The sequence below is a fragment of the Ostrinia furnacalis genome, unplaced genomic scaffold (genome assembly GCF_004193835.3).
Source record: "Ostrinia furnacalis isolate ACB-3 unplaced genomic scaffold, ASM419383v2 OfSCF0067, whole genome shotgun sequence".
In the NCBI taxonomy this organism is placed as follows: domain Eukaryota; kingdom Metazoa; phylum Arthropoda; class Insecta; order Lepidoptera; family Crambidae; genus Ostrinia; species Ostrinia furnacalis.
The window spans coordinates 66,374-90,228 of NW_021130306.1; the positions used below are offsets into that span (position 1 = coordinate 66,374).

At 35.0% G+C, this 23,855-nt stretch overlaps 1 protein-coding gene across 2 annotated transcripts; it reads left to right on the top strand.

Moving 5' to 3' along the window:
• Window positions 1-514: 514 nt before the first annotated feature.
• LOC114360979 (solute carrier family 46 member 3) lies at window positions 515-23,598 on the top strand. Of its 2 annotated transcripts, none has more exons than XM_028315905.1 (8): window positions 515-703; window positions 13,873-14,748; window positions 19,164-19,323; window positions 20,912-21,013; window positions 21,706-21,843; window positions 21,914-21,997; window positions 22,546-22,702; window positions 23,035-23,598. In XM_028315905.1, exons 2-8 carry the CDS (start codon window positions 13,888-13,890, stop codon window positions 23,288-23,290), a joined length of 1,758 nt encoding a protein of 585 aa, XP_028171706.1. In that variant the 5' UTR covers window positions 515-703; window positions 13,873-13,887; the 3' UTR covers window positions 23,291-23,598. The 2 variants fall into 2 exon arrangements, with proteins under 2 accessions (XP_028171706.1, XP_028171776.1); XM_028315975.1 differs by lacking the exon at window positions 515-703 and adding an exon at window positions 13,304-13,494 and having other exon boundaries at window positions 23,035-23,416.
• The last annotated feature ends 257 nt before the right edge of the window (window positions 23,599-23,855 follow it).

Here is a 23,855-nt window from a genome sequence, read left to right on the forward strand (position 1 = left end):
GGACATGTTTGGCAAAAACATGCCGCAATCAAAAGTACCTAGACACAATTTGCTTTGATGTCACTATTTCTAAGTGAATACACAGCCTAATCAAATAGCCCATTCGGGTATCGATAGGGAAATTAAATATTGATTAATTTCAAGTCCAACTTCCTACATGACAATGCAAGTTGAGACAAAAACGATAGTTGTTTTTATTTGACCATAAATCAAAAAGTTAGAATAGGTATAGTAAAAGGTGCAGCTTTTTTATTAATNTGCAGCTTTTTTTATTAATTTTGCAAAACTTCAAAAGAAGGGGAGGCTGAAAAAGTCATCTATAAAAAAATTCGCCCTCTCTCTCGAACCATTTCTCGAAGTACTTCAGAGTAACTAATATTGCCCAAATAATGTTATTGTTATCACAGCCAGTAAGCAAATTAAAAGAACATTTATCTTCAGTAGCCTTTACAGACGTATTGACTGGGACTAGATGGACATCCGTTACTTGTCGAAATGGTTAAGAGTGTAAGCCGGTGCGAACTAACCGCAATCACCTAACCGCTTGGCACGAACGCGCGCGTATCCACTCCTGCGCATAGCGCGGCCGTTTGAATATCGAACGCTCGATTCGAAACAAAATAGAATCGATTTAAAGTGGATTAATGCAAGTGTAGTGAGTGATGACCTGTAGGTTGTGAAAAGTTCTTAATAGGAATAGTTGGTAAGTTTTTATGGAAAGAGCTTTTATGGAATTTTCCGATTTGTAAACAGATGTTTGGAAAGAAATGCTAACTGGAACTTTTTCGTTTTATTTACACAACAGAAACACATTTTATTAAATAAAAAATATAACCATTACCTGTAAATGAAACTAGTTCTAAAATAAATAAAATTATCAATTATTACTTGTACGAGTAGGTACCTACACTTTTGCAGTTTTAAGTGTGAAAAATATAACTCAAAATGAAAGAAAACTTCACTCAGTCAATATTTTTTGATAAACTATTCTGAGTTTACTCAGTTATAAAAAGTTATAATTAGTTACTATTTGTATATTTTTTTATATAACTTGTGTAAAATAGGACCAAAATAATTGATAAATAATGAAACAAAAAATCTTTACTTAATCTTCAAAAGAATTCGGATAAAAACATTGCGTAATGTAATCCCGATGCAATTCAAAATTAAAACAAACGCAACGCAAGAATTTCAAACAACCGCAGCGCAAACGAAGCTAAGTATGCAAATTGGTTAAACCGAGAAGTGAAAGCCACACCGTGAACCTAACACAAACATCGCTTATTCAATGTTTCATAATCGACGACGCTTAGAAATTATTGATTATAAATTAAAATATTGGCGACATAATATGAATCCTTTAATCTATCCGGCATACACGATCCTTTTACTTTTATGCAATAATTTTAACCGGCAGATAGTGACAGAGACTATTACGGCACCTTACAGTATTTATTTACCAATTTTTTGTATCGAGGCGAATTAGGCAAAAATATTATGTGAAATGGAAAAACTTAATGTTATGCCTATTTCGGAACTTGAAGATTTCTCATGTAAAAGCTTTGTGGTGGCAACTTTAATGAGGAAAAAAATCTTTTAATAATACAAAAAGTTTGATGATTGATATGCAAAAATCAAAAATATTTTATTCAATTTTTACCAATAATGGCACTTATGAACGTCAAAATACAGTAAAAAAAGGTAGCCCTTAAGGGGCAGGAAGGATATTATTATTTATTTTGCAAAGTTTCTTCACCTTCTAAATAATAAACGAATCGCCTAATACATGCGTTACGGAAATTAATTAATGCAAAGATAAAATAAATTCAACCATAATGTAGGTTATCTTTCTTATTTGTAAACTTTGATTTACTTTAGCAATCGATACACTGTCATGATCCCTGTCATATTTACTTAGGTAGATTATATTTTTTTCTACTTATTTAGTACCAAAACTGATAAGTAATTAATCATTTGCATTATACTAAATAGTAAAACAAGTACATATTCATTACTCATATTAGCAATAATACAAACATAAATATAAGGTCGCATTTTTATACCAGCTGTATAATGTTTTTCTTGCAGAAAGAGAATCAGAACTGAATATGATTCACCAAAACAAAATTTGGGTGAAACAAATATTGCATTTATCAAATTAATGTAAAACAGTAACTTTAATACAATGACATTTATGTCAAATGTACAAAAATAAAGGAATGTTTTCTTTCAGTAAAATTTTCTATCTAGAGTATTAAGAGTATTTTCCCTTCAGTTGGCATTACAAAATTCCACCTTGTATAATCCGCCTTTATTTACAATTTTAGTCTTGACTAGGATGCGTTCAAGCTTCGAGTCTAATAACCAGCCTTGACACGCGGTATTTAGAGCTCAAAATAACCTGTTTCATTCTATATAAGTTTGCAATACGGAACCCCAAAATGTAACTGGAAAGTCTGCAAATCAATTACGAGTACTTCCTGATACTTACAAGCATAGGACCTAATTATTTCTTACTCGATAGTTATTTGAAAATAGAATTGAAATGTCACAATTAATTGTTTAGGTACGATAACCTCAAAAAACATAAGCACAATCTTCTGTTTCAGTGATATATTCAGACACACCATAAAGTTTATGATCGAGAAAATGATAACCACAAATGGTCATTTAACGATAAGACCATGGCAAGTGGTTAAGATGTGCAGTGAACATAGTTTAAAAACTACGAATAAAATAAATCCATTTTTAAAATAACCAAGTCTCTTAAATACTGGATAAAAATGACATACTGAAATATTTACGTATCACATACTATAATAAATATTTAATTTAGGCAACTAGGCAATACCTAAACTGGATGTGACTTGGCAATTGAACTATAAATGTACGACTTAGTAATTTGCTACCGACATTTAAACGAATTAAAACTCGAAGTGATGCTATTATGGTCTAAAAATAAGTCAAATTGTCTTCCTGATTCACATGAGCTGACATTTAAGATACCTTACTTGCCTACATTCTTATTTTTTCGATGAGGAAAAAAGTTTCAGGCTGACATACTAGTATGGTATTAAGAGCGATACAGAATTACAGACTGCAATGACTGCAATGTATGTCGCATTACGAGTATATTTTTTTGCATTGCATATAATTTATTCTAGAGTGTCTCAACTGTGACGACATAGTAAGCCAATATCGCTTTACTTAAGGCAAATATTTTGCACCAATAGTCAAATATTATTGTGTAAATCTCTATATCAGCCTTTAGGGGGTTCCACTTCGAACATATCCTCTTCAACCCTCCACCGACTTCTGTCCCTGACCACTTGCATCCAGTTTACTCCAGCCTGCTGCCGAATGTCGTCTGTCCACCGCGGCACCGTTTAGGCGGTCTTCCCCTGCCGCGGGTGTTGTCGCGGGGTCTCCACTCCAGGGTCTTTCTGGCCCACCGATCCTGGTTCATCCGTGCAATTTGCCCTGCCCATCTCCATTGACGGCTCTCAATCTCTTCCACCACGTCGCTGACCCCTGTCTTTTTTCTGATCCACTCGTTTCTTCCCCCATTGTGTAAATAGCACTCATATGTATATTCGCGTACTTATTTCAAATTGGAAGTATCGTCTTAATCGTCGTAATTGGCTAATAAATGAAGTCTGTACAATGTAAACACTGCAAGTCTTATAAGACCGAATCTTCTGTTTGAACTCGTATGACCGTGTCATGCATCTCTGGCGAGAGCCAAAGGATTCGGATTTAAAGCTGTACGTATCTATACGTATTTTGATTGACATTTTGATAAGATACTTTTTTGTGAAACTTTGTGTCACTGTTATCGAAATAGAGCTTTATTTTTGAAGCGCTACAATTGCAATTCGCATGCGGCATCAAACAAACCGTACGATTATGAATTTCAATATGACTTGTGTCATTTAGAATGCGTATTGAAATTCCAATCCGTCTTTCAAAAATACGTGGACATTTTTTTTTGCATGTTAACTGAGGCCAAAGTTAAATCATTTGACCGTTAAGATGAATGTGGTACGAAAGCCGAAAAGAATAGCATTGAGTAAACTATTCATTTATATTTACACATAATACCTACCTAATTTTAATTCTGCTGAGTATTTGAGTGCAATATCAGGTAGTACTCAGATAACGTCTAAGTAGACGTTTATAAGTATAAAATAACAACTTTCTAAAGTCATGTACCTTATAAAGCTAAAATATGTTTTAGCCAATACTTTAAGAACTGTGTATGTCATAATGTCAATTTAATATCCGTATTACTTTAAATCTGTGTTTTTCTGCTGTTTACACACGGTAGGTAATTCCCTTTGGTATTTTGGGTTTTACTTAATTATTACTTGCCGAATCTATTTATGAACAATGAGTGTTATCTGCTCGTAAAATTTGGTCAACATTACATAGGGGAGAGTTCGGTATATTGTACCGCCGGGTAAATTGTACCACCCTCATATTTCGTGAAGTATTTATTGAATGTCTGTAATTGCAACACTCNAATTGACGACGCCGTTTGTAAAATGCTGAATCATACAATTTGCCTGCGACATGTCCACCGTTTAGAGGGTCTTCCCCTGACACGGGTGTTGTTGCGGGGTCTCCACTCCCGGGTCTTTCTGGCCCAGCGATCTTGGTTCATCCGTGCAATGTGCCCTGCCCATCTCCATTTATGGCTCTCAATCTCTTCCACCGCGTCGCTGACCCCTGTCTTTTTTCTGATCCACTCGTTTCTTCCCCTATTGTGTAAATAGCACTAATATGTATATTCGCGTACTTATTTCAAATTGGATGTATCGTCTTATGATTTAAGTAATTGGCTAATAAATTAAGTCTGTACAATGTAAACACTGCAAGTCTTATAAGACCGAACCATCGGTTTGAACTCGTATGACCGTGTCATGCATCTCTGGCGAGAGCCAAAGGACTTTATAGCTGTACGTATTACTAAACGTATTTTGATTGACATTTTGATAAGATACTTTTTTGTGAAACTTTGTGGCACTGTTATCGAAATAGAGCTTTATTTTTAAAACGCTACAATTGCAATTCGCATGCGGCATCGAACAAACCTTACGTATATTATGAATTTCAATATGACTTGTGTCATTTAGAATGAGTATTGAAATTCCAATCCGTCTTTAAAAAATCCGTGGATTTTCAACCGACTTCAAAAAAGGAGGAGGTTATCAATTCGACCCGTATGTTTTTTTTTTTCTATGTTTGTTACGCGATAACTCCGCCAATTATGAACCGATTTGAACAAATCTTTTTTCGGCGTATAGGTAATACCTCAAGGGTGGTCCCATTTAAATTTAATAATAGAAAAAACAACCCCCAAGGGTGGAAAATTGGGGATGAACATTTTTATACGCAATATCTCCGCCGATTATTAATCAATTTGAACGATTATTTTTTTGTTGAATAGGTATTATCAAAAGGGTGGTTTCATGCGAATTTGAAGAAAATATTTCACCCCCAAGGGTGGAAAATTGGGGTTGAACTTTTTTATACGCAATATTTTTAATTTTTAGTTTTTTTTTGTGTTCACGCATTTGAAGTCGGTTTTATTTTTTTTTAAAGTTAATTTTAACTGAGGCCAAAGTTAAACCATTCGACCGATAAGATGAATGTGGTACGAAAGTCGAAGAGATAGCAGAATAAATGCTGAATTTCATTGATCAAACTATGTGTTACACAACACATAATACCTAATTTTAACTCTGCTGAGTATTTGAGTGCAATCAGGATTCAGGTAGTACCTACTCAGATAACGTCTACTTACAAAATAACAACTTTCTAAAGTCATGCACCTTATAAAGCTAAAATATGTTTTAGCCAATTCTTTAAGAACTGTGTATGTCATAATGTCTACCCTGATGAAACATAGTAAAATCATACCATTATTTAAAGCAGGAGACAAAAGTGACCCATCCAACTTTAGACCTATATCGATACTACCTGCGCTCAGTAAAATATTTGAAAAAATTATTTTCAANGGGTAATTCCAGGATACATGCCCCAGTGGGATAGGTGCCGCGATTTTAAGTTCACTATGTTACAACCAACTTAGCCCAAAGTTATTGTACGTATAATAGAAAGGTACCTCAACGTACCACTTTGAGCCCCGCAAACCATCAAAGAGTGGGTTCGTTTAGCCAGTGAGAGCAAAAATCTTCCGCGGCCAGACCTTATCGAGCGTCGAAATAATATTGGTAAGTATCTTATAATGGATAATTTTTTTGTCAGGTGTAAAATGAAGCAGATTTTTATATAATTTGATAGACTATCTTATGAATTATACGGGATAGCTATGTTTAATTCGATTTTTAGTGTTATTATATTTTTTATTAAAAAAGGCACCTATCCTATGCTAAAAGGATAGTTGCCTAATTTTTTTTGGGTATAGATGCCCTTAGGGCCATGTCCCATGCGCCTAGGGGCATCTATCCTAACCTGCTCTTTTTGTCACAGGTAGCAAGTAAGAAGAAAAAAAGAATGTAGTACGGTTAACCTTAGGAAAGTAATAAATAAGGTGCCCTTCTGATCGAATAACCTTTTTACCCGACTGCGCTAGAAGGAGGGTTATGTTATTCGGGTGGATGTATGTATTATTTTTAATAAAAAAAATATTAAATTTCATTTTTAATTAAAAGTCTTAAGTAATACTTGGCTTGTTTGATTACAAAATGCATTTTTGATCCTTAGAATTCAAAAACTGTATTAATGAGTCATCTATCCCTGCATCAGGCATCTATCCTTTGAAGAAATCATACAGTGAGTCTTCTATCCCCCACATTAGGCGTCTATCCCACTTTTAAGAGGTCAATTAAAATGGTATTTACTCAGAATCGGTATAACTTAAACTAAAATGATTATGGTAATATCATAGACGAAAGACCAAAGTTTACAGATACTAAGATCAAATTGTTGATAAAAACTTACTGACTGAGTTATAGAACTGTTTCAAAAAGTGGGGCATCTATCCTGGACTTACCCTACAAAAAATATGTTGATTAATACCTATGAAATAGTAAGTTGAATAATTTCTCTTTAATTATATACCATGAACATTAGCAATAACAAAAGAAAACTATGTGTAAAATAGGATTGAAAAAAACTGGTCCAAATTACCGGACTCTCCCTTATTAAGTATTCATAAACTTCTTCACAAACAAACCTGCGAAAACTTTGGCTATTTAGTTTTCTGATGCCGGTAAATAGTACTTACTAACTAGGAGTCAAGTACAAAACTGCAGCGTTTATTGCCTGTTGGTATTTTTTGGGAAAAATGTGTATTTGTTATTTGCTAGAGAATTGGTATATAACCCAGAATGATATTGGTAATGGTACTAGCTGAGTGTTTTCAGCAGGATATTAGAAAAGCGACAGCAACAAAAAATGTAACGTCAATATTTTTAGTTATAAGCCATTGAAATTAAGGTGCGCTGTTCTGAGGTCCCTTACAGCGGCTGCAAATACCTAAATGTTTTTATTTGTTAGTTTTTAAATTTGCAACTGTCCACTTTGTGTGTCGTGGCAGCCTTTAATTAAGACAACACTTAGGTAGTTCTAAGCCCTTTAGTTATAGTAATTCCATGTATGCGTGTTTGTCTTGTTGGTTGTCCTAATAAATAAAATAAATAAAAATCAATCAAGATTCATTTACGTTTTCTGTTTTGGATCAAAAAGATTAACAGAATCTACATGTATAATATCTCTTCACTAACACACATTAATTTATCGTTTATTTTATTTTTCCACTTCTTCATCCCACCACCATTACCGATACTATTGTCATGTTGTTTAACATGTATTTTCCGCGTTTGATGTCTTTTAACGCATTGCTTTTTGTGGTGATTTCCTAAAAAGATCATTGAATCGTGTGTGCGCAAAAAATCCGCAACTTTTTTCATGCATGTCATCACTACATAATTTTTAGGGTCTCTTTATCAGTTTTGAGAGCATGGAACCCTAATAAAATCTCTCAAGAGTGTCATTGTGTTGGTTTGACGGAACTTTACAGCTAGTTTTTCGAAATCTAATAGTTTTTGAGACACATAAATAAATATTTTTTTTTCCTCTCACACATAACATCAATTACATTTATATTTACATTTAGGTGTATATTAATTTTGAATGAATTAATTCTTAATTATGTTACCTTGTGTGTGAGAGACTGGAGCCTGAGATAGGATTCCGTAGAAACCAGTATTACAGGTCTCCAGAGCTCCCACCTCCAAGAAAATTAGTGACCTACATGAAAATTAATGACATACACACATATTGTGTTTTAGTTGTCAAAAGAAGATTGTCCAAATACAATTTTTAGATAGCGAGAGGTTTTGAGGAAAGTGAAGTAACTCAAAAGCATAACTTAGTACATTTTCACAAATAGGTACATATTACATTTTCTAAGATACAACAACAAATTGTGATGTGAAAATGTACGGAACATTCCGCACACAGGATTTCTCGTAGCTGGCCGGATTTTCAGTTCTAATAGTACCTACTTGTTATATTGTCACTTTATGCCGAAAAAAGCTACACAATAACACGTATGATAAGTTACATTTTTAGCAAAAGTAATGTAGGGTCATGTTATTTGTTCGCGTCCACCACCCAAATTCATGTCTAAACGTCAAATTAGTCTTTAAATATAGAGGAAAATAACCATATTGACAAACTACCAAAACAGGAAGCCTTCTGAGGAAGCTTGGATTCATAACAGGTGACAATCCTAAGTATTTTCCACCGTTTTTAAAGAGTGATCCATCGTTTGGTTGCGAATAGGTGACACGACCCTATCAAACTAACTATCAAACTTAAAATCAAGGAGCGTTCATAGCGCCATCATAAATGATGTATGTCTTTAACGTCCATCCATATTAAATACAGTCCAGATACCAATTTAATTGCAGCTTAAGTGTATTGTGATAAGGGTCAAAATAAGTATTTATACGGCCTTGCGAATACCATCATTCCTTTGTTGCCCAACTTCACATGCTCATCCGATAATTGCATCCATTGTGTCCTGTAAGGCTTTATTACTCACTAGCTTGTAGTTAGCGCATTGTTCTATGGGTTGGCAGTCAGTTAAAACAGTTGTTGATATAATGAGAGGTTTATAATTAATTTTTGCATGACGTTGGATAAAGAACATACACGCGTAATGTTTGCTTGAAACGTTTCATGCTGCAGAAATATTTTTTAATGTTAAGCTCTTTAGTGTCACTCTGACCTTTTTAGGGTTCCGTATTTACTCTACGACTTCATTTCAGCTAGAAAAATAAAATTAAATGCCAAAATTAATCTCTAACTGTTAATAAATTAGGTTTCATTTAACATGTCTTACAAACAGAATACCTGCAATTATTACCGTCAAATTACCTTCTACCTATGTACTTCCACTTCTTTGAAGTACTTACAAAAAAGTTCTATTCACAGTACTACTTAGTTTCGTCACGATTTCGAATAAGTTTAAATTAAAATCTTAAATCGAATAACAACTATCAGAAAGAGGTATAAGTTTCCTCTTAAAAACCCCATGTACTTTGTACTAACACTTCGAACTTTGTACTTTGATTCGATTCCCAATCACATCAATTAAGACATAAAAATTTTCGTCTGCATTTAAGATCTTTACAAGAGGTAGTCTCTACAACTTGTCTATTTTATAAATTGAAAACTGTTGGCTGACTGTACAGCCGATAGACGTCCACTGCTGGACAAAGTCTTCCCCCAAGATTAGGGCTTAGATATTCTTTCTTGATTTAGTAAAGTGGTCGGTAAACACCATAATATATTAAGCAGAAAAGTCGAAAAACAAAATCTTCTTTCAGAAATCAAAATTTTGGTATTCAATTAAATTCAATTCTTTATTGCTATTCCAGACTTATGTATTAAATTTGGTTATTTTACGAGTAATTAAATTATTGAACATGTTACTGCAACAACATGCAACTCTATTACATGAGGAATATTGCGCCTCAGGAGTAAACATAATATTGATGATACGGAGATGCTAATTCGTGAGACATAATTTTTTAATCCTGATTGTACTGACACGGAAAAACTAATTGGCTGTTGCACAAAAAAGTCTCAGTTTAACAACGTACAAAATAGTCAATCATTTTAGTTTGAGCCATTGCATGTACCTATATTCTTTCTACGGCAGGTCGCTACCAACCGTGCGATGTGGAAGTCATTGACTTTGGCTGAAATGATGACGATGATAATGATATTCTTTCTTCGATGTTGATTAATTTGATGTTGTTGTTAGCACTGCAAAAAAGGGGCTATTTACATGTCTCCATAAGTTTAGAGTCCTATTAGCACTTTGAGAGATAATAATATGGTTGTATGGCAAGTGTTAAAGAGAAGACCCTAAAACAAGCTGTGATCGACATTAATTTTATTCTTATAGCCCATTTTTAATGTCATCTTTACTTTACATTTTTTTTCATTTTTACTATATGGATTTCTAGCGGTCGCCCGCGACTTCGTAGTTGTCGATCCCGTTTTACCTCCTTAAGGGTTGAATTTTGCAAAATCCCGTCTTAGCGAGCACCTACGTTCTAAAAGGAAGCTCTTAAATTTGAGACTCCTAGCACTTGTAGTTTCTGAGATTTTGTGATGAGTGAGTCAGTGACCTTTCGCTTTTATATTCGTAGAGATACAGATGTTTGAAGGTAGTGAGGTTTTAAGGGTTTTAATTAAGATGAGTGGCTGAATCTAACGCCAGAAGTAGCGTATGCGCTGGCTGTGTAATTCACGGTATCAAACTGCAGAAGAATGAATGAGTTGTTTCGTTTGTATCCTATTAAAATAACCATGTCATGTTTACAAACTCTCACCTGCTACCTGTTGTTCCAGTGTTTGGATACATTTTGCTGAAAATGTTTTCAAAACAGCCACCCTTTGTCTCCTCAGTTACGAAGAAAGAATGGACACGTGATAAGACAAAATTTCAATTTGGTTCTTTAATACAATCTCTAGCAACATTTACACTTAAAATACAGGGGATGACTTTTAAATCGTTGGCATCCTTTTAAACTAAGACTCTACTCATGGTATGTTCCCTGATTATAAAACTTTGATGAGTTAAAATTTCAAAAATTAAAGTCTACTACAGACGATAGAACATCAAACTTAACTCTGTGGCATCTTATTTCGATGTAGTAGGTGTTATTCTGCAACAAAAAATTTATAGTTTGACGTGCTGTTAACTGTACAATCGTTTTAAACTTCTTTTAAGAGCATGCCAACGATTTCAATGTCAGCCTGTATACTCGTCCCCAATAGACATAGAGTTATTAATTATTACATTTTATTGAATCTAAGCTATGTGCGGATATAAAACCATGTTTAATAGGACTTCTCTCAGACTGTAAAATAGCTTTAGGCTGAAAAATTACTGAAAAACGTGATACTTTACTAAATTTTCTGGCAAATGACGTCTTACACCGAGACCATTCACCTGTAAATACCTACCTTTATCTAATAGTTCCAGAAATAGAAATTTCAAGAACGAAATTGTATCTTGTATCTTTACATTACAGTCATACCAGTGATCCCGGTAGGTGATCACCTATATGCAGGTCTAATGAATTAACGCTATAAACGTACCTATTACTAATAGATTAATTAAGAATTAAGATCTGGTCCTTAATTTTTTATAGCGTATCATCAAGTCTGGTGTAATAACCATTAAAATAATTTGCCTACAACATTTATCTGCATAATCTTGGCTTGCAATTTTTATAGATATTTGTGACAAGGCCACCCTAAGATTATGATTGTTACTTACAAGTGAATGGTTTTTGTAACCATTCGTCGGTTAGGCTAAGCTTTTTTCAATGTCAAAAGTTTAATGTAATTTGATTTCGGTTAAAATAAAAAGTAACATAAAAACTCAAGTAGCTTTGTCTGCAATATAAAATTACTACTTAATTGGCTCTTATTAACAAAAACTAGCACAGCTTGAATCAAATCACTCAATTCATCTTAAAAGTCAATGTTTGAAAGAGTTATATAGGGATAAAAATATACCTAACCATCAGTTTTGTAAACGGATGTGTATGACATCTTTAACTGGTCATAAAAACAAACACTGTTCATAAAAACTAAATTATTGTTTTCCTTAGTGATTGCCAAAATATGTATGAATAAAGCTTGGTGTGTGGGAAATTTTCATATTCGTCATTTAAGTATGACATGCTCTGCATGGTTAGATGATTTTTCAATTGTCATGATGCTTTTAAACTTCATAAAGTGGTTCTAAAGTGACACAGGTTTTTGTGAAAATCGCGTAACCCTGGAAAAATAATATCATTTCCTCTAATCATAGGGAAAATTACACCTTAATTTTAAATTATTACAAATGATTACCATTCACCATGAAAAACTGACAAAGAGTACCGAGAATTTAGTACAATACGATTTACACGTGTTGTTACAAAACTCTACATAATTTGATATATATTATTTTCTTGAAAATTTAAGGAGGCGTTTAAATGACATTACAACACAATGTAGTAAACAAAACCACTACAAATGCAAATTGCGCGCCCATCAACGTGCAAAACATTAAATCCGGCCCATTCAAGATGTCCTCAACTTGCGAGACTGCCAAAGTGATTCGCGTTTGTGTCAATGCGACATCCTCTTATTGATAGCACCAGACCCTTTATGCAAACGTACACGTCCAGTCCCTGACCTTGATCCGTAACGCGGAATCAGTTACAGCAAGGTCAGTGCGATGACACTGCGTTATTTTTTGTACCAGCTGATGTATTGTGCAAATAATACTCCCACAACGCACATGACAGTGGAGACCGAATTACAGCATTGAATACTACCATGACAAGTTCGTAGTCAATTTTTGGACAGGTTTCATGATTCAATGTAACTATTGTGGAATTGTGTCGATCGATCGCGTTCAATAGATAAAATGGATGGACAAAGTCTCAATAGAATGTAATTGTAAAAGACCTGACCAACCCATGATTAGCAGCCTACGGAACTGGCATAGTTATGTATACGTTTTGTTAAAACACGATGCTTTACCCCTTAAATTAATAATTACGACGTAACAAGTTGATGTTTTGTTTTCTTTCTCAATTGACGTAAGACATTATTTTCTTTTTCTTTTCACTGTGTACTATTATAATTTAATTATTTTCTATGAATTTCATTTGCATATTATAGTACAAAACAGACTTTATTTACATACTTTATCCTATAAAACCTCTACAGATGTTTATTAACATTGATATAAAACTGCAGGTTGGATAGAACCGTGTAAATGTACTAAATCAAAGATTTGAATACATAAGAGAAATAACGAACCGTTTATTTAGTTCAGACAATCAGTTTAAAATGTAATCTTCTGATGAATAGTTATTTCTGCGACACAAGCTATCAATTCAACCGTTAAATTATATTCCACAGCTACTCGTAGACCAAAATCTGGTAGGTATTGATTAACGTGCACGTGTTTTATCTCTCTAGTTTGAAACATACGAATGCAGATTAAATTCCCATCTGTAAACAATGTAACAAAAGAAACAAAGTTTTCCGTGACTTAGTGACTGCGATGGTCTACCTCGATAAACCATTGTGACTACGTAAAGTTAATTCTGTCTAACAGTCGGCGACGATTACGTTAAGTACGTAGGCAATCATGAAATGATTACGGCGTCCGGTGTATACTGCATTTACCAATCAAAGGTACAAAGCCCATTGAGCGAAATATGAAGTTTACGTCTGTAGGCACGCGGACACAATAAATACTACTGGGTGGTGTGATACCAGCACTTACTCCATTGATATGTGTCGTCCTTGTTTCAGATACGTGCACCAGTCATGACGGCTGACGCGAAGAATCTAGAAAACAGCATAGCTGAAAAGGCTATTAATGGCAGCGACTTAAATGGAACCAATGTAATTAAGAATAGCTTTAATAAAGAAAAACTCAATCAAGACAAAAAAGATGTGGACGAATGGGATGAGTTGGACATTTTTCAGAAAACGAAACGAGTGATGTCCATGATTACTGTAGAGCCGATTTTAGCATGTTACGTGATGCCATCCGTGCTGTCAGCTTTAGCAACTCAGAATTTATATTTGGAAAAAGCTTGTAGAGTTAATTTAGGGTTCGACCATCACGTGTGTGATGCCTTAACGAGAAGGGAAACTGCTAATTATACTCTTGAAGAGGAAGCAGTTCAGACTCTAGTTGCTTCTGTTGCCGGCTGGAAGACAGTGCTGCAGTCATTCTTGCCATGTGGAATACTAATTTTTTTGGGAGCGTACAGTGACAAGATTGGACAGAGAAAATTCTGCATGCTGTTACCAATCATTGGAGAATTTCTGACGAGTATAGGTTTGATTGTCAATACCTATTTCTTTCATCAGCTGCCGGTTGAGGTTGCTGCAGTGACTGAAGCTATATTCCCTGCCTTGACTGGAGGGTGGTTCACGATGTTTATGGGAGTGTTTAGTTATATCGCGGACGTCACTACAGAAGAACAAAGGACGTTAAGGATCGGTGTTGTGAATCTGTTTTACTCAGTCGGAGTGCCAGTGGGGGCTGCTCTCAGTGGGATATTGGTGCGGAAAATTGGACTCTATGGTGTGTTCTCGTTGAGTGCTTCGTTATACATTTTGAGTTTCTTCTATGGCTACTATAGGATCAAGGAAGTCAAGAGGCCTGACTTAAATACGGTAAGGACATTTTTTGTTTCTGCTCTATTAACGGAACGGTTTATTTTATTAATGTATTATTATAATTAGTTGCTTGTAAAGTCGACGCCTTGACAGCGCTGCAAAATTAAACGGTTCATTGAACTAAATAAGAAGTTGTCTGTTTAATGCGATTACTGGAACGATAAGATGACAGTCACAGTCCAATTCATACTAGGTATCTAATTAAATATAGCTCTGATGCAGTAACTATTTTAAGTTGATAGTGTAATGGATAAGATGATTGTTGCATGTGTCGATAACAATAATTGATGAGAAGGGGTTCTATGTATGTCAGGGCAAAGAGACGTCTATGTGTCAATAATGTTAATTATGTGTTACTAATAATATACTATACTAAGTACTATTATATCATAATGATGCAACGTGGCACTTGTGACAAATACAAAGGTTTTCTGGACACGCTATCATAGTAACAGTGAATACCATTTACACGTCACGTTAATAGGACAAACTATTGAAACAACAACATAATAACACAAACGAATAAACAATGGTGATCATTATAATAATAATAACATCGAATACAAAAAAAGTATTTTTCTAAGCAATTATACAACTAAACAAAAATTTAATATTGCTATGTATGCAGGACGCGTATAAAACTTTAGTTAAAAATTTACTATGGAATAACTGTTTTTCCATATTTAGTACAACTATTGTACAGCTTTTTCTATTGACTTTTAGAATTAACAAATAATCCGACTTCTTTGTTAATTAATAACAAGCTGGTCATAATGATGGTTGTGTTATCATACTTGGTAGTAAAATAAGGTTATTAGGTTTTAGCACTCTACTTTCTCAACAATACAGTTGCACCTGTAAAAACATAAATAATATGTTTAAACAAAAAGTAATATGATTTTCCTATACATTTTATTTGCTTTGATGATTTATAATTTGTGATAGAATATAAAAATAAAAATCAAATAATATTTAGTTATTAAGCGTTAAGAGATGCAATCTCAAATCTCAAACTAAATTATAAATAACTTAAAAAATCGAACTGTCTAAGGCGGGAATCGAACCCACAACCTTTCGGTTGCCGGGTGACTGCTCTTCCATCTAAGCTACTACTTAGAAACTGGATGAACCCAGTTCGATTTTTTCAAGTTATTTATAATAATAATATTTGTTTCCAACATTAATAAATCGTTTGTAGTTGAAGGTTTTCACATGTAGATAGTTATTGGGTCTTTCGATTTACTGGTATTTAATGTCATTTGTCATTGAAACAAATTCGTTATGAAACAGGCTAAAAGTGATTGTTTGGAACTAAAAAAACACTACCAAAAAGGCTTTGTATATTTTATCACAACGTGGATAGGAAAAAATGGCCCTCTCTTAAAACTGTCTTAGGTCAAACGATCGAGTCATAAAATTAGGCCAATGTAAGGCAGGTATAATAAGATATACCTACTTACTGATTGTTTCAGGAACCAAAGGCTTATGTAATGAAGCAGGGATGTTATGGATATCCGTAGCCGTAACCGAAACTTTCGGATATCCGAAATAAAAAAATATATAAAACCGTAACCGTAACCGATTCAAAAGTTTCGGATACTTTCGAATGTAGGCAGATTAAATTGTTTTTTTTTGTATAGCATTATATGTAAAGGCATAACAGCCTGATTTACATAATGCCATCTAGTATCAATTTTTTTTAACTTTTTATTCGATGTAAAGTGTGCGGCCATCTCAGAATACGGAACAAACCAGAAACCGTCAACGGGCGTAAATGTGTATTCATATANGCACTTGTGACAAATACAAAGGTTTTCTGGACACGCTATCATAGTAACAGTGAATACCATTTACACGTCACGTTAATAGGACAAACTATTGAAACAACAACATAATAACACAAACGAACAAACAATGGTGATCATTATAATAATAATAACATCTAATACAAAAAATATTTTTTCTAAGCAATTATAGAACATAATTTTAATATTGCTATGTATGTAGGACGCGTATAAATAAAACTTTAGTTAAAAATTTACTATGGAATAAACTGTTAATCTATATTTACAACTATTGTACAGCTTTTTCTATTGACTTTTAGTATTAACAAATAATCCGACTTCTTTGTTAATTAATAACAAGCTGGTCATAATGATGGTTGTGTTATCATACTTGGTAATAAAATAAGGTCATTAGGTTTTAGCACTCTACTTTCTCAACAATACAGTTGCACCTGTAAAAACATAAATAATATGTTTAAACAAAAAGTAATATGATTTTCCTATACATTTTATTTGCTTTGATGATTTATAATTTGTGATAGAATATAAAAATAAAAATCAAATAATATTTAGTTATTAAGCGTTAAGAGATGCAATCTCAAATCTCAAACTAAATTATAAATAACTTAAAAAATCGAACTGTCTAAGGCGGGAATCGAACCCACAACCTTTCGGTTGCTGATTTTATGAATGGTGATATAAAAATAATTTAAATTAACTTTAATTCCCTGTTTTAGCAATCAATGCGATTTTGTGATTGAACGTGTGTGACCCTCACGTAGTCACGATTTCTGCCTGTCACTTATCCTTTCCCACGCAGGTAGTCTTTGTGATGTTACCAAAGTAACTGAAAATGGGTATTATAAATTATTTTGAGTCTTATGCTCGTATCCGCAAAAATTACTATGAGGTCTCACAGTGCGCGTGGACGCATAGGGTGACACAATCACAGAGCTCTATTCAATGCTGTGCGTTCGATTTGCTGCTTCACATAAGAAAGCATCGTGTTTGAATACGGGCGTTAGTTGCAACTTCTCTAGTAGGTCTCACCAAATGCTGGCTTCATACTGACAAGATTCGAAATGGTTTTTTTTCCACTTCGCAGCCAGCTAAGTTTGATTTGAACAAAAAATTTTGATATTCAAGTAGCCTAATTTTAAGGAAAGGACAGTGCCAATCCATGAATGGAAGTTGGACCAAGTGCTGCCCAGAATGAAACTGTATGAAGTATGGTAAAGTTCAACATAGCGAGTGTTATTTAATGCCAAAATCACGAAATCTTATGCGTAGTACGTATATTATCGATGATATTTTGTATGTAAATATTTCAAAACAAAACTCTTTTTTTCTCTTATCTCCAGAGATAGATTGCAGTGCGCTTCGGTTTACACATTAGTATTGGCCTGAGGAACAAAATGCACTATAGGTTGATTCTGGGCAGCACTTGGTCCAGACCCTGGCACTATCCAAATGTTTGTATCAATGTTTCCTTTTTCTTCTTTTTTAGAAAATATCAAAAGTAAATTCCTAATTAACGTTCAATGTTTGGTCGGCTTTTAATTTGTATGAGGAATCGGTCGATAGCAACTCGGTGTAATCTGTACCTACATTCATACTTGCTCATACTGCCAGCCTTACAGTCCGCGTGCTATGAGTGTCTATCTATTTACATTTTTCTATTTTAAAAGAGATGTCATAATGTATTAGTCGATATCACATGTAGGTACTTACATATTGTATTTATATCGGAGCCTCCTTCTACCAATATCATTATTATGCAAATACCAGTACTTGAACTTAAAAGTAGAGTGTTCAATTCACAATTTTATTGTAACACTTAGAAAATAGAAAATATTATACATCCTTGACGGTGGAAGATTCTTCGGCATTCAGTAATCTTTTTACTGACGAAAAAACCGGCAGTTTCTGTTCTTGTCCGTTATGTAATAGGCCCCAAGTTCAATGATTGGCGTTATTTGAGCATAAAAAGGCCATCAACTTGACCCAAATTGTCACACTCTGTTGACAGGAAGGACCTTCAGTCATTCGTTTTTAGCACGATACGAAACAATCACTTTTACTATTGGGTGTTAAGCACTCACTTACTTATTATTATGAAATGGATTTTGTTGTCTCGTGAGAAAATCGAATGTAGAAATCGACTGGTTGATCGCAAAAAGATATCTATAAATAAGTCCTTTGTATCGAGCGTAGAACCCTTTTGTCAGACGTGTTCAGTAACTAGTACCCTGAGTACAAATAAATATCGTTCTCGTATGAAATGGTATGAAAAACAAAATAACGCCTCTACGGTTAAGTTGCAGAAAGAACACGATTACGAGACTTATTTGTGCTCAGAGTACAGGCGTCTGAAATGGTTCGATCGGATCGACGCCAATGTGGTTCATTCTTTGTTCTCTAAGTGATGTTCATTCAAAATACACCTAGGAATCGAACCCAGATCACTCTGGGACAAGAATGATGACACCTTGTAACTTGAATCGAAATACCATGACAACTTCTTTCACTGGCTGAGACGTGACGTCTCTGTAGACTGTAACAATATTGATACTTCGATGCAATAAACCATTGCCTTATAATAAGCTTTTGTATTGATCTTGTTTTCAGAAACCAGCGAAGAACTGTTGCGAATGGCTCCGCCAGTTCTTCGATACGCGATACGTCAAGGAAACCCTCATGGTAGCCTTCAAGAAAGGGCCGAACAAAAGGAGACTCCGGGTCATCATGCTTGTAGTGGTGCTGTGTGTGGTCATTGGTCCTATTTATGGTAAGATAGTTTCTTTGGATGTGTTTGATTTCAGCCCAGTTAAATGACGTCCACTGCTGGACAAATGCCTCTCCCAAATATTTCCACAACGACAGGTCCTGCGCTGCCCGCATCCAGATACTTCCCGCGACCTACACCAAATGGTCGTCCACCTAGCGGGCTCACAATACTTCTTCTGGTTAGTGGTCTCCACTCGAGAACATTGAATTTGTGCCCGTAATGATTATTATAAAAGTTTGATGACTTCATGGGAGTAATTTTAAGACACCAACTTCTTCAAGTAAGGACGTTTGTAGACATCCGTTTTTTTACCGGACGACGAACCGTCAGAAACGGATATCCTTTGTTTGCTATCAATTTTCTCGCCGAACCTATTTAAATGAAAATGAAATATTTTATTCAGCGACACAAAACAGCATCAAAAATATGAAACAAAAGTAAAACTAAATAGAGTAGGTAATTTGCGTGTCACCGAAACGGCATCCACTCAGCATCATGCCGAGGTGTCGTAAGGGACACCACGAGTCCACGACGCTGGTCTTCCGTGGATACCCGAAGGGCAAGAGGCACTGCTATAACACAGCAATACTACTCCGGTTGCAGTACAAGTACCTAACACAGTTATCACTTTATAAAACACACCGATTTCCGAAATAGTTACGTCCGCCGATGCAAGTTCATTAAAAACCATAACCCACCATAAATCAGGTGAAAAAATCGGGCAGTTGTCCGGTCAAAAGAACGAATGCCTACAAGCGGCCTAAGGCGTTCTAAAGCTGCGAACGTAAAGACCTGAAAATTCGTCTTAAGATGTGAATATAATACTGGTTGACAATACTTTGGCCTTGCTTGTTATTTTCCACTGCGTTTGATTAAACAATGTAACTTACATAAACATGACTTTCGCTATGACAGGTTTTACTTTCCACATTGCCGTACGGAATATTAATTTCGTCGAGGCTGGTGTATGAGTAGGTATACTAAAAATAGTGAAATCTAACAATTTTTTGTAAAAATTTGGTACGGCCAGCCCTGAAATTAAATAAAACCTATTAATAGTTTTACGTAGTACCTAACATTCACTGTATGTATCTAAGAAGTTTTAAGCAATCAATTGGTTTTGGTGGCACAATCCTGGATATTGGGCTACCATTGAAGATGATTGTGATAATTACTCACTCATGGGCTATGATAGCCCCCCCCTGAAAAATAATCCTAGATACGCCAATGTACCATCGGCAAGAGTGTTACTATCTATTGTCTGTCATGTCGTCTCGTTTGATGAGAGCGAGAGCAAAAACGGAAATGGATAGTTAACATTGTGGCCGTGTGTACGTTGTATACACAGATCATTATTGTCATTATATTTATACGTAAAATAAATATCAGGCGGTTATCACACTGCGCCGCGCTCCGCCGCGGTATGCGGGACGACAGATTTAATTATTGTATGCAAGTACCTCAGTTTGTATAGAAAACACGCGCGGCACTTCACACTGACAACGCGTCTGCGCGAGGTATTTTTTTTTTTTATATGAAATCCGCAGTGTGATAACCGCCTTATAAAATCCTTTTGTATTTTTTCCAGGTGAAATGTCGGTGATGTACTTATTCACCAGATACCGGTTCAACTGGAACGAGGTGGACTTCAGCATGTTCTCTACTTACGCGATGTGTACTTCATTAGTTGGTACGTTTTATATATATTTTTAAAATATTGTATTGCACAAATACTAAGTCCCGGTAGCCCCTTGTGGTAAGCTAAATAAGCTTGTGTTACGAATCCCACCGCCCACTCGATTAATTGTGGTGAGCCCACCACAATAGTCGAGCGGGCGGTGGGATTCGAACCCACGTTTCTCGGATCTCAATTCGGCCAATCCGACCCTTCACCGTTCAGATATCGTGGCTATTATAATAAATTCAGTACTCATACTCATTTAGCTAATTAGCCTTACTTCAGTCAAATTGAGCCAGTATTATTGGCTCAATTTGAACGTGCGTCTCCTCTGGGTGAGCAAGCACATTAGAATTTTGTATCTGAAAATCATGTTGATGTATTTTTCGTAAATTTTGAGTAGCGTTGCTTGTCCATGTCATTATTGTTCTTGTAGACCATTGATATATCCTCTTATTAATAAAAAGTTACACCTAGACATTTCCATAAGTTCAACTAGGGTGTAACTTTTATTAATAAGAAGGATAGTGTACTACGCTAGTAATATTAGTTCAATGTTGTAGACTAATTCAATAGTTTTTTCGATGTGCATCAAAGATTAATAGCAAAGAAAACTTTACAAGTATTTGAGTAAGTAGACCATATTGAAAATATCATGTAAAATAGAACTTTTTATTTTAATTCTGTTCCAATTATTTTTCCAGGAACTTTGTTCTCGGTGGGAGTGTTCAGCCATCTTTTGAAGTTCGACGACGCCATCATCGGAGTTATATCTTGTACCAGCAAGATCCTGGCCGGGTTTATGTATGCTTTTGCTACCAAAACCTGGCACATCTATATAGGTACTAATGTTTTATTACATTTGAGTTAAAAAAGATATGTAAATATGCTAATTTGGAATGTTTCTTTCAGCCCCATTGATCGAGATTTTCAATGGAACTTCTTTCATCGCTATGAGATCTATGGTCTCCAAATTGGTTGAAAGAGATGAGCTGGGTGAGTACGTAAAGTTAAAGTTAAGTTTGTTTAAGGTCATAACACACTTATCAACCCGGAAAGGGATCAACATCATATCGCCTTTAGCCGCGCTGTAAACCGCCTTGAGTTGATACGGTTACGATCCGTTTCCGGGTTGATATGTGTGCTTCGTCCTTTAGCTGCTCAAATATAGGTAGATACAACATTGCAATCAAAATCAACAAGTTCAAAAACAAATGATCTGTTAAAAGATGTTAGGCAGTTTTATTTAATTAAAACTTCAATTGCTCATAAAAGTAATATAAAAAGTACAAAAGGCGAAGTTAATGCCATTTTATTATTTTTTTATTTGTACGCTTTGGTGCTCACGGGTCAAAAGTGACCCGGTCCTTTATAAGGCTTGCGTGGGGATACAGATCCAACACGTAGAGGCCGTTTTAAGCGCAAAATATTCGACAAAACTGAAAGTAGTATATTATTATTATCATTTAGCTTTGCTTCTTCAGAAAGTTTTATTAATTTCGTGTCCTTAAATTTTATTCATAAGTAACTCTTTCTTTTTCCAGGAAAAGTGAACTCGTTCTTTGGAGTAGCCGAAGCTATGATGCCTTTAGTGTACGCTCCTATGTACACTTCAGTGTATACAGCTACCATAAAAACCTTCCCTGGAGCCTTCTTCCTTCTTGGAGGTGGACTTACAGTTCCTGCCGTGGTGATATTCTTGTAAGTTATTTGTTGATAATCTAACTTAGGTGTATCAATATTTTAAATTACCTTGTTTTTACTAATACTATAGGACATTTTAAAGCTGCTCTTATAAAATGTGCAATTACTTGAACATTCGCGAATACACTGAACTATGGTAATGTTACCGTGACTGAACTGTCGAAATTAATTTTCACCTAGCTCGAATTAATAAGGCTGTATAAAGTTTGGTGCTAATTTTACCAGGCCTTATATTACCGTGCCTTATTACTTCGCTAGATTGTCTATTGTTTTCCTAACTCGCTATGATACCAAATTATGCTTACGCGCAATTTATATTCAAATTGCAGGTGGTTATACTTGGCGAATAAGAAACATGGCCAGCCAGAGAAGTCGAACGCGAACGCAGACACCATCGGCAACGTCGAAAATAAACCCGAAAAAGCTGGCATAGACAACAAAGCTTTTGAAGCTGAGAACCACGCGGTTGACCATAAAGCTCCCGATGTTCATTCAAACGCTGGTACCGATACCATAGATAACGTAAACCAATCTCAAATAGAAATGGGGTTCACTGAAAGTATGATGTGTACCAGTAAACTTTAAGGTTTAAAATAAACAAAAGATTAGTGTAATGTTGGGACCATGATACCGAATTATGAATAGTTGGTATTTAAACTTTACAATACAAACGTAGGTATTAAAACTTTACAATACAAACCTATGTTAATAGCTGATTAAAATTTGACCGATATAAAGTTGTAAACGAGGGTAAGTCTCTGGCAAACAGCGAGCATGAGTGGCGTGAATAAGTATCGTCGTTTCTTAAGCTATTGCTTCGCGTCTTGTCGTGTCGTGTTGTCAAAAAGTTCTATGGAGACATCGAACAGTCAGCGTCATATATTTCATGACACCTAAAATAGCCAATAAGTTCGCAACACGTCTTTGTTACAATAGAATAAGGTTGTGTTGTCGAATTTTTGGCCACTTTGGGTGTCACGAACTATTTGACGCTGACTGTACCATACTAACGCTGCAGCATGCCGCTTGTCTGTCAAAAGCTTAAAGATGTAGATAATGCTAAATACTAAATACGGCTACGCGGCTGTGACAAAATGACGATATTACCGACGGCAGAAAGTCCTGTACTGAAAGTGCAAAAATCGAGATA